The following is a 14917-nucleotide window of genomic DNA, read 5'->3' on the forward strand; positions in this document are numbered from 1 at the left end:
GTTATCTGACATTATCAAGATGAATTTGTTCTGACCCAGTTTAGGTTTGTGTGACTTTTTATTTTTATTTTTACCATTTTCTAAACTATAGCGAATAAGTGATAATGTGAGAAATGTTAAAGATGTCTGAATAAATTTTGTTTTGACTGTATATACATTTTTTGTAAGCAGTTTTATATTCAATGTTAAATTGTTAAAAGTTTTAAGATCCAGTTAATGATTAATCATGTTCTTGTGATGTTTTTCAGGAGCATTGGTGTCATTACGTACATTTTGTAAGTAATCTTCCATTGTTAATCATATGATAACACTCCTGACAGTCAAATCCTCTGCAAACCAAACTGTTCCAAATATGCAGATTTTAAGTAGGACATAAATTACCTCCGAAATAAAGCCTCCCTTTGACAAGCAGTGTGCTTTTTCAAGTTTATAGGTCAGGTCTTGTGGGATGAGATCAGTCATGTCAGAAATGAAGTACACCAGATACAGAATAGATAACCAACAGACTCACTTGTAAAAGCTTTTATCTTCACGCAGGGATAAAGCAGTTGATCTTAATGGTGGTGTGCATATTTTTTAAATGTTGAAGGGATAGTTCATCCAAAAAATGAAAATCCTGGTAATTACTCACCCTCATGTTGTTCCAAACCCGTAAGATCTTTGTTCATCTTCAGAACACAAATTAAGATATTTTTGATGATATTCGAGAGCTTTCTGACCCTGCATAGACAGTAATGCAACAACTACGTCCAATTCCTATAAAGGTAGTAAGGACATTGTTAAAATAGTCCATGTGACATCTGTGATTCAATCATACTGTTATGAAGCTACTAAAGAAAACTAAAATAATGAATTTATTCAACAATTTCTTCTCTTCCGTATCAGCCTTGGATGTGTGTTCACAAAATTTTCACAACGCATGCAGGAGCCGGCATTTTGCCATAGAACGTCCATCTCACTTAATTTATTGTCTGTATATTCTGGTGCAAATAAGTAAAGCTGGGCAAAAATTGTGAGACTGTTTTTTTGCCCAGCGTGCATCTTCTTCTGCTTGTAAGCAAGGCGCAGTGCATCCAGGTTCTGCGTCAGAAATTGTTGAATAATGTCTGTCTTTTTGCTTTCTTTGCGCTGAAATGTACAAGAAGTATTCTCATAGCTTCATAAAATTACAGTTAAACCACTGATGTCACATGGACTATTTTAACAATGTCATTACTACCTTTCTGGGCCATGAATGTGTCAGTTGCATTGCTGTCTATGCAAGGTCAGAAAGCTCTTGGATTTCATCAAAATATCTTAATTTGTGTTTCGAAGATGAATGAAGGTCAGAAATTATATTTCTGGGTGAACTACCCGTTTAACATATTTTTTGTAGCATCCTAGAGTACTGTGAAGAGATATTGCAGGAATAATACCTAGAAACTATTTTATGGAAACAGTGTTTGCCATAATTTTCAAAGTAAAGACATTTCTTATTAATGTATATTTCTGTCATCAGTTTGAGTGGCCTGTCACCGTTCCAAGGCGAGACGGATGAAGAGACGCTGAGGAACATTGTGGCATTGAACTATGAGTTTGAGCCTCAACACTTCAGCCAAACCAGCAACATGGCCAAAGACTTCATCCAGAAACTACTAGTTAAAGACCAGAGGTAACAAGAATCAGATGAATTATTAGAATAATTGGAATTATTAATTCGTTTTAAGCAGAGGAATTGTGCCATAAATAGTCCCATTAAAAAGTCGTTATGGATTTTATTTTGGAAAATATTTGTTTGTTTGTCTATACATTTTTATGCATTTACAGTGGTGGCCAAAATTATTAGAACACTTTATTTTCACCAGCGGTTCTATCTAGTCTGTCTGGAATGACATGAAGAAACAGAACAAACTGAGACAGACTTAATCCAGAAGAACTGTGGCAATGTCTCCAAGATGCTTTAAGAGACCTACCTGCAAAGCTACCTGAAAAACTATGCATAAGTGCACCTAGGGCAAAAGCTGCTATAAACACAAAGGTCACACCAAATGTTGATTTAATTTAGTTAGTATAAGTTAATTGATAAAGACAATCTATTTATGACATTATTTTTGACAGCTGCCTCATTTTACAGAATTTTTACACAAGTAAAAAACTTTTAAAATACTGTAGCTTTGCAGGTAGGTTTCTTGACACATCCTGGAGACGTTGCCTCAGTTCTTTAGGATTTATTCTGTCTCAGTTTGTTCTGTTTCTTTATTTCATTCCAGAGAGACTGAATGATGATGAGATCAGATCTCTGTGACTCCTTATGCAAACATAAATCTCAGTGGATTATTACAATTAATGGCAAAATGAATGTTTAGAAATGTGAACTGATATTTCCCACTGACAGAACAGAAAAAAGATAGAAATAACTGACTTAAAACCATTTTTAAACTGGTGAAAATGCTAGTGTTCTAATAATTTTGGCCACCACTGTATACATTTTTTTTATTATTAAATATACATTTTTAAATCAAAAACTGAAAGATTCTCAGGTTGCTCTGCTTTTGATAAATTGTATTTCAAGCTGCTATTTTAATCTTTAATTGTCTAATCTAACTTTTGCCTAATGAATATTTTTAGGGGTTAAACATCTGTATTCTACTTTTGTGCATTTAGTGAAAGAATGACAGCAGAAGAGTGTCTCATTCATCCCTGGATTAAGGTGAAATGTGTAAACTCACTCGTTCCCTCATACTATATTTTCTAACGTAATTATTTTTCTTTTTACCTTCTCGTCAGGTTCATTTCAGTAACTGTTTTCCATTTCCTTTTCTCTTTTAGCCTCTCAATAGAACTCAAATCGCCAAGAGGAACCGCTCCTCCATCAACATGAAGAACTTTAAGAAGTTCAACGCGAGGAGGAAATGGAAGGTTGGTATTTGTGTTACTGCTGTGGGTTTTGTTAACACGGTCAGAAAAACTCGCTATTGGCTGGAGTGTGTAGACTGTCACTACCCACAGACCAACTTTTACCTGAGTGTCTAACTGCATGCTTTGTCTTTCATGTTTTTTGTCACTGTCAGTCATTATCTGTCCCTCCTGTAGTATTCATGAACACCTAGTTTTGCTTTTACTGCATTTTACTGCTTTTACATGTGATATGTCAGTGTTAGCATGTTTCTTCAAGGGATAGTTCACCCAAAAATCTGTTATTTTTCATCCTCTTCTTTTCTCAGAAATTTCACATAAATTTTCATGTTTCCAAGTTGATTGACCAGGGACTCTAAAAAAGCAACAAAAATGACTGAACTGTTCCTTTAAGTGTTTGAACCTGTTGCTAACACTACCTTAGCTGACTCAGATGACTCACTTCTCTAAAGTAACAGACCTATGAGTAAAGAGAGACACCTGCTGTTCAATTGAAACACTGAGTCATTGTGTTAGTCTGTCATGTTGCCCTTTTGTTTGGATTGTGCCAACCATTTTCTAGGCTGTAACTTGTTGAATTTCTCACCACACAGATGTCCTTTAACATGGTTTCTGCATGTAATCGGTTTTGTCGACTGCAGTTACTGTGTAAGGCCCGTGGTCCGGAGCAACAAGAACTGGTAAGAATCTCATGAAAAATACAATTTTAAAAGCTTGTGAAGATTTTTTTCTCACTACTGTATAGGTAAATTCACTTTCAGAATAAAAATGTCCTAAGAATTTACTCACCCCCATGTCATTCAAAATGTCTTTTTTTCTTCAGTTGCAACAAAATTAAGGTTTTTGAGGAAAACATTTCAGGATTTTTCTACATATAGTGGACTTCAGTGAGGATCAACGGGTTGAAGGTCCAAATTGCAGTTTGAATGCAGCTTCAAAAGGGCTCTACACAATCCCAGCCGAAGAATAAGGGTCTTATCTAACAAAACAATCTGTCATTTTCCTAAAACAATAAAAATTATTATACTTTTTAAACACAAATGCTCGTTGTCACTAGCTCAACTTCACGCATTACCAAATGATGTTGGAAAGGTTTTTCGTGACGTAGACAGAAGTACCGACCCAATGTTTACAAAGCGAACGTGCAAAGAAAGTCAAACACCCTTTACAAAAAAGGTAAAACAACGATGTTGGACAATTTTGAAGTTGGAGGAGAAAATGAGATGGAGTACACAAGCAAAGAATTAACAGCACATCGCAGAGCTAGTGCAAGTTGAGCATTTGTGATTGAAAAGTATATATTTTTTACATTTTTAAGAAAATGACCAATCGTTTAGCAAGATAAGACCCTTATTCTTTGGCTGGGATCATGTAGAGCCCTTTGAAGCTCCATTGAAACTTCAATTTAAGCCTTCAACCTGTTGGCCACCATCGAAGTCCACCATTAGAGTGTTGCCAAGTCTGCGGTTTTCCCGCGGAATTGGGATACTTTTACACTACCCCAATACAACACCCCAATAGCGTCATATTTAGCCCCTGAAATGCGAATTTACCCCCTTGAAATGCAATTGGGCTAGTTTTGAGTGACAATTGGGCGGTTTTGTAGTGAAAACCTGGCAACCCTGCCCTATATGGAGAAAAATCCTGGAATGTTTTCCTCAAAAACCTTTTCTTGCGGTTGAAGAAGACAGACATGAACATCTTAGATGACATTGGGGTGAGTAAATAATCAGAAAATTTTTATTCTGGAAGTGAACTTCTTCTTTAAAGGAAAATTGGCCCATTATTTACTCACCCTCTAGGTATCCTAGGTGTATATGACTAACTTCTTTCAGATGAATCCAGTTGGAGTTATAATAAAAATTGTTCAGGCTCTCCCAAGCTATATAATGGCAGTGATTGAGTGTTTTCTTTCAACAGTCCAAAACAAGTTCAATAAGGTGCATTCATCCATAATAAAAAGTGTCTCACACGGATCCGGTGGGAGAATAAAGACCTACTGTAGCGTATCGATGCGTTTTTGTAAAGTATCTGTCACGTTTGCAGGGCTGAGAGATGAGGTCAGGGTCCAAATGCGGGTAAGGTGTTTTAATTAAACAATAAACAAACAAACAGACAAAACCAAAAGGCCAACACGACTGGGTCAAGAGCAGGATACATACACGTGAGGGACAGACATCAGAAGACAATGCAGACACGATGAGTAGTGGGGAATGAGAGTTCTTATAGTCCTGACAGTGAGCAGGTATAAGTGTAATGAGTGATAATGACATCTAGACAGGTGATAACAATTAGGAAGTGCAGTGCAGGGAACAGCGACCTCAGGTGGCTGAGGGAAAACCCCACAGCCCAGATCGTGACACTACCCCTCCCCTACAGAACGGCTCCCAGACGTTCCCTGAGGCCAAAAACAGTCTGGAGGGAGGAGGAACGGGGGAAGGTGAATCAGGGGGAGGGATGGCGGGCCAGGCCCGTGCAGCGGAGGGACGTGGGTTGGCATAGCCGCCAGAGGAACGTGAGCTGGCATAGCCGCCAGAGGAACGTCCGCGGACACCGCAGCCAGATGAACGCGAGCCGGCCTCGCCGCCAGAGGAACGTGAGCTGGCATTGCCGCCAGAGGGACATCCGCGGACGCCGCCGCATCAGGAACAGAGATAGCGGTCGCCGCCGCATCAGGAACGGAGATAGCGATCACTGCCGCGTCAGGAGCAGAGATAGCGGTCGCCGCCGCATCAGGAACGGAGATAGCGATCACTGCCGCGTCAGGAACGGAGATAGCGGTCACCGCCGCGTCAGGAATGGAGATAGCGGTCACCGCCGCGTCAGGAACGGAGATAGCGGTCACCGCCGCGTCAGGAACGGAGATAGCGGTCACCGCCGCGTCAGGAGCAGAGATAGCGGTCACCGCCGCGTCAGAAACGGAGATAGCGGTCACCGCCGCGTCAGGAACGGAGATAGCGGTCACCGCCGCGTCAGGAACGGAGATAGCGATCACTGCTGCGTCAGGAACGGAGATAGCAGTCACCGCTGCGTCAGGAACAGAGATAGCGGTCGCCGCCGCATCAGGAACGGAGATAGCGATCACCGCCGCGCCAGGAGCAGAGATAGCGGTCGCCGCCGCATCAGGAACGGAGATAGCGATCACTGCCGCGTCAGGAACGGAGATAGCGGTCACCGCCGCGTCAGGAACGGAGATAGCGGTCACCGCCGCGTCAGAAACGGAGATAGCGGTCACCGCCGCGTCAGGAACGGAGATAGCGGTCGCCGCCGCATCAGGAACGGAGATAGCGATCACTGCCGCGTCAGGAGCAGAGATAGCGGTCGCCGCCGCATCAGGAACGGAGATAGCAATCTCCGCCGCATCAGGAACGGAGATAGCAATCTCCGCCGCATCAGGAACGGAGATAGTCGCTGCCACTTCGGGGATCGAGGCAGCGGACGCCGCCGCCTTCCCACGGAAGAGCGTCTCCGCCCTCGCCGCAAAGTAGGGGCGCATCTGCGCGGCCTCGGCCCTATAGGCGTCCATCTGCGCCAGACAGCCGTAGAGGAACTCGAAGCGAGCGGCCAACGCCGCCTCAAAGGACATCCCCCCTGTCCCGGGAACAGAGTGGGTGGTCGCCGCCCCCAAGCGGGGGGACGCCGCCTCCTTGAAAAAAATCCTCCCCGCTGGACCCATCTGTGGTGTCTGCATTCTGTCACGTTTGCAGGGCTGAGAGATGAGGTCAGGGTCCAAATGCGGGTAAGGTGTTTTAATTAAACAATAAACAAACAAACAGACAAAACCAAAAGGCCAACATGACTGGGTCAAGAGCAGGATACATACACGTGAGGGACAGACATCAGAAGACAATGCAGACACGATGAGTAGTGGGGAATGAGAGTTCTTATAGTCCTGATAGTGAGCAGGTGTAAGTGTAATGAGTGATAATGACATCTAGACAGGTGATAACAATTAGGAAGTGCAGTGCAGGGAAGAGCGACCTCAGGTGGCTGAGGGAAAACCCTACAGCCCAGAACGTGACAGTATCCATATTTAAAACGTAATAATCACTTTAATTTAGCTTTTGCAAACTGTCGTACATGGAAGCTGTTCCGGGCAGATGACGTAGTATGTCGGCGTTGCACATGTGCCACTCAGAAGTGACATGCTGTGGGGAAACAAAAAAACAAAAAACAACAGTCACGAATTAGAAAAACAAAATGAGGATTTGTAAATAAAAATGTTGGAGGATTTCGTTATAATCCAGGAGATTAATGCATTTTCGCGAGACTCACTGGCACATGTGCAACGCCGACATCCTACATCATCCACCCGGAACAGCTTCCATGTACGACAGTTTGCGCAAGCTGTGATTATTACGTTTTAAATATGGATATTTTTCTCACAAAAATGCATTGATTCGCTACAGGAAACCTTAGTCCTCACTCTCCATAGCCATGTGAGACACTTTTTATTATGAATGCACTGGACTTGTTTTGGACTGTTGAAAGGAAACACCCATTCATTGCCATTATAAAGCTTGGGAGAGCCAAAACAATTTTTAATATAACTCCGATTGGATTCGTCTGAAAGAAGGAAGTCATAAACACCTAGGATGCCTGGAGGGTGAGTAAATAATAGGCTAATTTTTAATTTTTTGGGTAAACTAACTCTTTAATTGTTAAAAAAAATAATGCAATGCTTCTTTATTTTTCCTGTATTTTTCCAATCAGAGAGACTGTGAGAGCGATCAGGAAGACACAGGCACAAAACCTGCCTCTCTCTTACGCAGACGTCTTAGTAGCAGTTCATAAATCTCACCGGTAGAGGGAGTTACAAACCACAAGTATCTCCCTGTAAGAAGGCGGCAGCGCTCATTCAACTTGCAGTACTTTGTACTGCCCACAGGAGGAGACACAAGCCGCAATCCAAAGGATCTCTTCCCCGTCCAAAGACTTTGAACCACAGTGCATGCAATTGCCTAACCACCAGCTGCATATCCAGTTACAAGATGACAACATCTGCAAGAAGGGGCCATGAGATCATTGTGGTTTTTTTATGCTAATATGCAAGCGAGTTTATGGAGTTCTACCTCTGACAGACTGAGTGAGATGCTTCAAACTGAAGTGCTGTTGACTGGAGGGTCAGGTGTCTTGAAGGACATTCCTACAACATTAGGTTTTCCTTAAATTAATAGTTTTTTATTTTCTGATTTCAGTGGGATATATACATGCTATATACACTACTGTTCAAAAGATTTGGGGATGTTTTTATTTCTTTTAAAGACATTCAGTTTGTTACCAATTTTTTTTTTTAACTTTCTATTTATCAAAGAATCCCCCAAAAAAACGCATTATGGTTTCTACAACAATAGCACACAACTGTTTTCAATATCAGCATATTACAATGATTTATGAAGGATCATGTGAAACTGAAGACTGGAGTAATGGATTCTAAAAGATAAGAGAGATAAAAAACATCTCACATCCCCAAACCTTTTGAAAGGAAGTGTTTAAATATTTTAAGCTAATATATTAAAGCTCCGTTTATACCTGGTACCAATATCTAGCTCAAATACATTTTAGCAGCTTGCAGCAGCTTTGATCACTTTGTTAGTTAAAAATGTTCAAATTTAAAATAAATAATATTAAAAAGCACAAAAGATGTATTTTTTTACATTAACACTACAAATGCAACATGGTCACATGCATTTCTGACTACCTCTGAATGTGGTTTGAGTGAACCGATCATGAAACATTTTAAACCCAGTATAGTACTGACAACATGTGATTGAATCAGCTGAGACCGATCTAAAACCAGGTGTAAACGGGGTCATAGTTTAATGTACTTAAAGAAAGCAAACAAGCAAGCCAAACTATGAGGGAGGACTTTCGGGCTGAGTGCCTTAAAATACATATCTTCTCAAAAACATGATCTTGACCAATACAAGCTCTGACCTGAATTAGATTACCAGGGGCCAAACCTTATTCCCTTTATTGATACTCAAAAAGAGATTTCACTCAAAAAAGCCAGTTGCCTTTTTCTCTGTATCGCTGAATAGTAGTTAAAATATAACATGCGTGTGATTTAAAATATATAATAGGCATCTTCAGTACGGTCATCTCTGATCAACGATGGTATTCATTTATGACAGATCTATACAGCTGTTATAAATCTTGTTTGATATGTAGTTATCAGTTTTACAACTTATTGACTTTCCTCAACAGAGTTTAATCAACAGAGATTTCATGTGAAGAGCCACTTTAAATGTACTTGAATGGTGTCATGCAGTGTTGAGCTTTATGAAATGCTGCTTGGATTATTCTAGACACTAATCGTTGCCTTTACTGTTAGAGTCTCAAGAAACTAAGTTAAACTAGTCTTTTTCAAAAGATACTGGTCTTCCTTGTAGATTTAAAACCACTGTTTAGTTTGAGAAGTCTTCCATTATCCAGACATTACAACATTTTACCCTCTCACACTCTTGCCTATAGAACTTGTAATGTGAATATCGCACAAATGAATATTATAGATTGTTGTCATGATATATTTTGTATACTATATCTGACTTGCAAGAAAGTTACTGTGTCTTCTGTTATGTGACATTTGCCTGAGGGTTGTAATTCCTGAAATGTCATGTAACATCACAATTTAATGTATCAAATATGTCAACAAACCACTGTTTGTATGAGTAACTTTTTTTTATTGTGTTTATTTAAGTTTTTAAATGCAGCATGTTAGATGATTGAATGAGTCGTTGCCCTCAACGTATCAAATTTTCTCATGCAGTATTTGTCTCATTTGCTTCTGTGTTTGTGAGTAATGTTTTGGTGTGTGTTTGGTTTTTTATATAATTTGATACTAGTTATTTGTGAAAAAATAAGCAATTTGGTGCATGCGTTTTTTTCTATACAGTTTGTTAGTTTTAATGTGTGTCCTTGGTTTGTTTGCTGCTGCTTGGTGTAGATTAAAAGCAGTTTGTCCTTTAATATGTCTGATCGATTTTGTTTTAACACGATTTGGTCAGTCACCTGGATGCGTTGCCATATTGGCGATACTCGGATGTAAACAATAGCATGGATTGCACGATTAATGTACTACTGAATACTACTGTTGTTCTGCTAATTTATGCTGTCTAAACCATGAAAAAAACGTGTGAAAGCTGCTAAATCACACAGAGAAGGACATAAGCAAAGGGCGCAATATTGTGACAAACTACAGTGGTAAAGATAACGACAAAGATATTTATTTAGATATTAGTCTAATATTTCACCTGCCTGACTGGAAATAAAAAGAACAAACACAAATGTTGTCAAGAATCTTGCTCTGGAAATCCTGGTTCAGTTTGGCCAACCACAAACGCCTTTTGTTCCTCAGTTTTTTTGCACTTCTCTTTGATTTGTTGTAACTTTTGGCAGTCTATAGTACTCTAAATATTTTTCCCGGGGTCTGACCAATTGGTACAGCCCAAAACATGACAATTATTGACCATTTTTAGCAGTAATAATCACCAAGTCTCGTTCGTTTCGGTTCAGTGGCATTATTTACATTCATGCCAATATGGTATATTGATGATGCGTCGTGAAAACACTTCCAATCATCATGGAAAGCCTGGAAATATCAGGGAAATTCAGTCAATAAACTGACAAAACAACAACCATAATAATAATGATGATAATAATAACAACGAAGAGGTCACGGACATTATTCATAGTAAATATATTTTGAATATGATTATGATTTACACATCATTTCAAAATCACGAAATTAACAAACAAACATAAACAATATTAAAAATAAATAATAAAATATTTCTTCTTAGTGAGTACAATTAAAAAAAAGCTCTTCACAACTGTGTAGAACAACCCAGACAAAAGCTCGATTACTGACCAATTATCAGATAAACAGTCTTTATTAATCCCATTGGCACAAACTAATAGTCATTCGCTGTCTTAAACACAAACACACACACACACACACACACACACATGTTGGGTTTACATGTTTTATAGGGACATTCCATAGGCATAATGGTTTTTATACTGTACAAACCATATTTTTTTATCGCCCTACACCTACCCTACACCTAAACCTAGCCCTCACAGGAGATTGTGCACACTTTTACTTCCTCAAAAAAACTCATTGTGCATGATTTATAAGCCTGTTTCCTCATGGGGACCTAAGAAATGTCCCCACAAGGTCAAAATCTACTGGTATTACTATCCTTGTGGGGACATTTGGTCCCCATAACGTGATGAATACCAGGTACACACACACACACACACACACACACACACACACACACACACACACGTGGAGTGTGTTGTCTAAATTATATGGTCATAAATGCAGTCCCACAGCAGTACACCTGGACATGTGGTGTCGTCACGGATGTGGGCGTGGTGACAGCGCTGGTCAGAGGCCGCGGGAGCGAGCGCAGTAATTCCCGGTGAACGAGCACATGATGATGTACTTTACCGGAGGTTGTCCGGCAATGTCATGAGTAAAACTATCTCGGAAACCATCTGGTCTACGCCGCTCAGATGAAGTGAACACACCAAGAGGATTTGTAAGGTTTTTGAAGAGAAAGTAAACTTCGAGGAGCGTCTGTCTGGATGAAGTTGACAGAAAGACGTTAGGATAGAATACAAACAAAACAGCGGACAGGTAAGTTACTAAAAGTTATTACAACCTGTGGGAACACTTATTAAGACTGTCTGGGACATAAATGAGAAAGAAAAAGAAATACGCTCTATTTAGAAAAAAAGCAACACTGGTTTAACCGTTTAACAAGTGCTTTTATAAGATCAATAAACGGACACGAATGTGTAACGTTTCCTGCATTATACGTTTTTTTCTTTTTTGGGTCAGTTAAAAAAAACATTTAAGGATTTTAAAATGTTTAATCATCCCTTAATGTTGTTAAACACTTAATTGTGCGTGTGCATGTGTGCGCGTTACCGCGTCTGTATTCATTCTGTAAACAATGACAGCAGTTAGAAGTAAAGAAAAGGTTTAGGAGAAGGAAATGCTATTTGGATGTTGAGAATGTGTAATTGAGTGTGCGAGAGAAAGCTCTTTGTGTCTGGCCCTATATCTGTAATCTCCAGAGGCCCTGGTGCTACCTGAGACCTTTGTGAGAGCCTGCTGGTTCTCTTACCTATGGAGTTCTGTTTAAAAACATGACTTCATGGTGAGAGAGAAAAGAGGGAGAGAGAATGAGCAAAGAGGATTGAAGCAGAGGTTAGGGGTGAAATTGACACAGAAAAGATCATACTAAGTAGGATCAGGAGATCAGTGGTGGAGATGGAGAAAGTGACAGATGAATGTATACATAAAAGAGACAAACATGAGGCAGTTTATACTGTTAATCGCTTTAAAGTATACAAACGCAAAGCTCTTAAATGAATGTTTATATACACTACTAGTCAATAGTTTTTGGACAGTAAGATTTGTAATGGTTTTTAAAGTCTTTTCTGCTCACCGAGCCTGCATTTATTTGATACAGCAAAAACAGTACAATTTTGAAATATTTTACTATTTAAAATAACTGTTTTCTATTTGAATATATATTAAAATGTAATTTATTCCTGTGATTTCAAAGCTGAATTTTTAGCATAATTACTCCAGTCACATGATCCTTCAGAAAGCATTTTAATATTCTAATCTGCTGCTCAAAAAACATTTATTTTTATGATGTTGAACATTTTTCAGGTTTCTTTGATGAATAGAAAGTTCAGAAGAACAGGATTTATGTGAAATAGAAATCTAGAAATGTATTTATCATCACTTTTGAAACATTTAAAGCATCCTTGTTAAATAAAAGTCTTGATTTCTATAAAAAAAAAAAAAAAATTATACTGACTCAAAGCTGATCTTTGGATAATTCTATTCATCAAAGAATCCTAAATAAAAAATCTAAGCAAATCAGCGTATTAGAATGATTTCTGAAGGATCATGTGACACTGAAGACTATAGTAATGATTTAAATCAAATTTAGCTTTGATCAAAGGAATACAATGCATTTTAAAATGTATTCAAATAGAAAGCAGTTATTTTAAAATAGTAAAATATTTCACAATATTATTGCTTTTACTGTATTTTGGATTAAATAAATGCAGGCTTTCTTTAAAAAAAAAACATTAAAAATCTTACCGTCCAAAAACCTTTGACTGGTAGTGTATAGCCTAAAAACATACTAAATATTTGTAGTTAAATATAATTTATAAAATTGTTATTTATTGTAATTATATATTTTTAATAAATAAATAAATACCAATCCCAAACTATAAATGGTAATGAAATGGCATATATGGCAATAAATAAATAGGAAAACATCAAACAGGGGTCAGCGAACCCAGTGAATGTGTGTGGCCTGAATCTCAAGTGTGTTAACGGCACAGTTGTTGTTACTAACTGCATCATTACGGGGGGGGGGGAGTACCGTAGAAGTCAATGTGTCGTAAACAAGGAATCTCTCATCTTTTCATGCTGCAAATATGACGGGAATGCTTTCTTGGAACTCTAACTTTAAATCACATTTATTTCATTTTGCTGACTTGAGGATCAGAGCTGAGATTCTCAGGAACAGTTGATCTGATTGCAAATGCATTGATTTCTGATGAAGAACCTTTTGAAGTATCAGTGCTTTTGATCTTTTGACCTTACAGTTTCTTAGTCCAATGACTTTACAATGATTCTTCAGATTATTTGAATATGATCTTCTGTATATATTTGCGAACTCAAAGTGCTTTTCACCGGCTAATCTTGAGTTGATCAAAGTCTGCCGTAACAGGAAACCCCCTTAACCTCGACAAACAGAGATCTAGTCATTAGTAAGAGCTATTCAGAATGCTAAAGAGTTCTGTATTAGTCAGAACCCCCCTGTGAGAATACATGTGGCCTTCTTCACAGCGAATAAGAAAGGAAGGGGATAAAGAGAGTTGGGGGTGACAAACTGAAGGGGGTGGAGGGCATGTTTATAGTCACTTGGTGACTGACAGCACACAAGGTGGTGAGGGGGGGTAGACGTCTTGGAAGTGCAAGGACATAAGGAAAATGAAGGAAAAAAGGTTCTTCTTAACCATTTCTTAACCAAAAATAAAAATGTGGTATTTGGTCATCCTCATGTCTTTCCAAAAAAAAATATGACTTTCCACTTCTGTGGAACACAAAAGAATATATTTTTAAGAATCCTGGTGACCAAACGACTTCGGATCCCATTGACTCTTGTAGTATGGACTAAACGAAACCTGAAACTGCTTGGTTACCAACATTCTTTAACATATCTTTTGCGATCCGTAGAAGAAAGGAAGTCATGCGGGTTTGGAATGACAGAAAGATTAGAATTTTCAATTTTGGGTAGACTATCCTTTTAAATAATACAGATAAAGTCAAAAGTTTACATACACCTTGCAGAATCTGAAAAATGTTAATTATTTTTGAAAAAAAAAGAGGGATCATACAAAATGCATGTTATTTTTATGTAGTGCTGCTAACCTGAATAAGCTATTTCACATAAAATAAGTTTACATGTAGTCCACAAGAGAAAATAACAGATGAATTTATAAAAACGACCCTGTTCAAAAGTTTACTTACACTTGATTCTTAACACTGTGTTGTTACCTGAATGATCCACAGCTGCGTTTTTTTTTGTTTTGTTTTGTGATAGTTGTTTATGAGTCCATTGTTTGTCCTGAACTGTTTCCTTAAGGTCCCACAAAATATTTGGTTTTTCAGCATTTTTGTGTATTTGAAACCTTTCCAACAATAACTGTATGATTTTGGAACCTTTTCACACTGAGGACAACTGTTACAGGTTCAAATGCTCACTGATACTCCAGAAGTAAAAACGATGCATTAAGCCAGGGGTGTAAACTTTTGAACAGAATGAAGTGTACATTTCTTATTTTGCCTAAATATCTTTTTTTTTCCATTTAGTACTGTCTTTCAGAAGCAACAAACGATACTTGCATGTTTCCCAGAAGACAAAATAAGTTAAATTTACCCTGATTTTCAAATTCCAAAAGTTTTCACCCCCCA

General features: G+C 38.6%; 2 protein-coding genes across 3 annotated transcripts in view; both read left to right on the forward strand.

Moving 5' to 3' along the window:
* Positions 1-9864, forward strand: part of LOC141289894 (death-associated protein kinase 2) — a 23728-nt gene extending 13864 nt beyond the window's left edge. The window contains exons 7-12 of the mRNA XM_073822093.1: positions 249-275; positions 1499-1651; positions 2644-2689; positions 2809-2898; positions 3489-3575; positions 7609-9864. Of these exons, the coding sequence (XP_073678194.1) occupies positions 249-275; positions 1499-1651; positions 2644-2689; positions 2809-2898; positions 3489-3575; positions 7609-7689 (484 nt within the window). The 3' untranslated portion in view covers positions 7690-9864. The remainder of the gene's footprint in view (positions 1-248; positions 276-1498; positions 1652-2643; positions 2690-2808; positions 2899-3488; positions 3576-7608) is intronic.
* Positions 9865-11339: 1475 nt separating this feature from the next.
* The window catches only part of arhgef2a (Rho guanine nucleotide exchange factor (GEF) 2a), a 69904-nt gene continuing 66326 nt past the window's right edge, over positions 11340-14917 (forward strand). The window contains exon 1 of one of the 2 annotated variants that reach the window (XM_073821978.1): positions 11340-11542. The gene's annotated coding sequence lies outside the window, so the exon portion shown is untranslated. The remainder of the gene's footprint in view (positions 11543-14917) is intronic. The other variant, XM_073821977.1, reaches the window with a different exon arrangement.

This window comes from Garra rufa, chromosome 17, assembly GCF_049309525.1.
Source record: "Garra rufa chromosome 17, GarRuf1.0, whole genome shotgun sequence".
In the NCBI taxonomy this organism is placed as follows: Eukaryota; Metazoa; Chordata; class Actinopteri; order Cypriniformes; family Cyprinidae; genus Garra; species Garra rufa.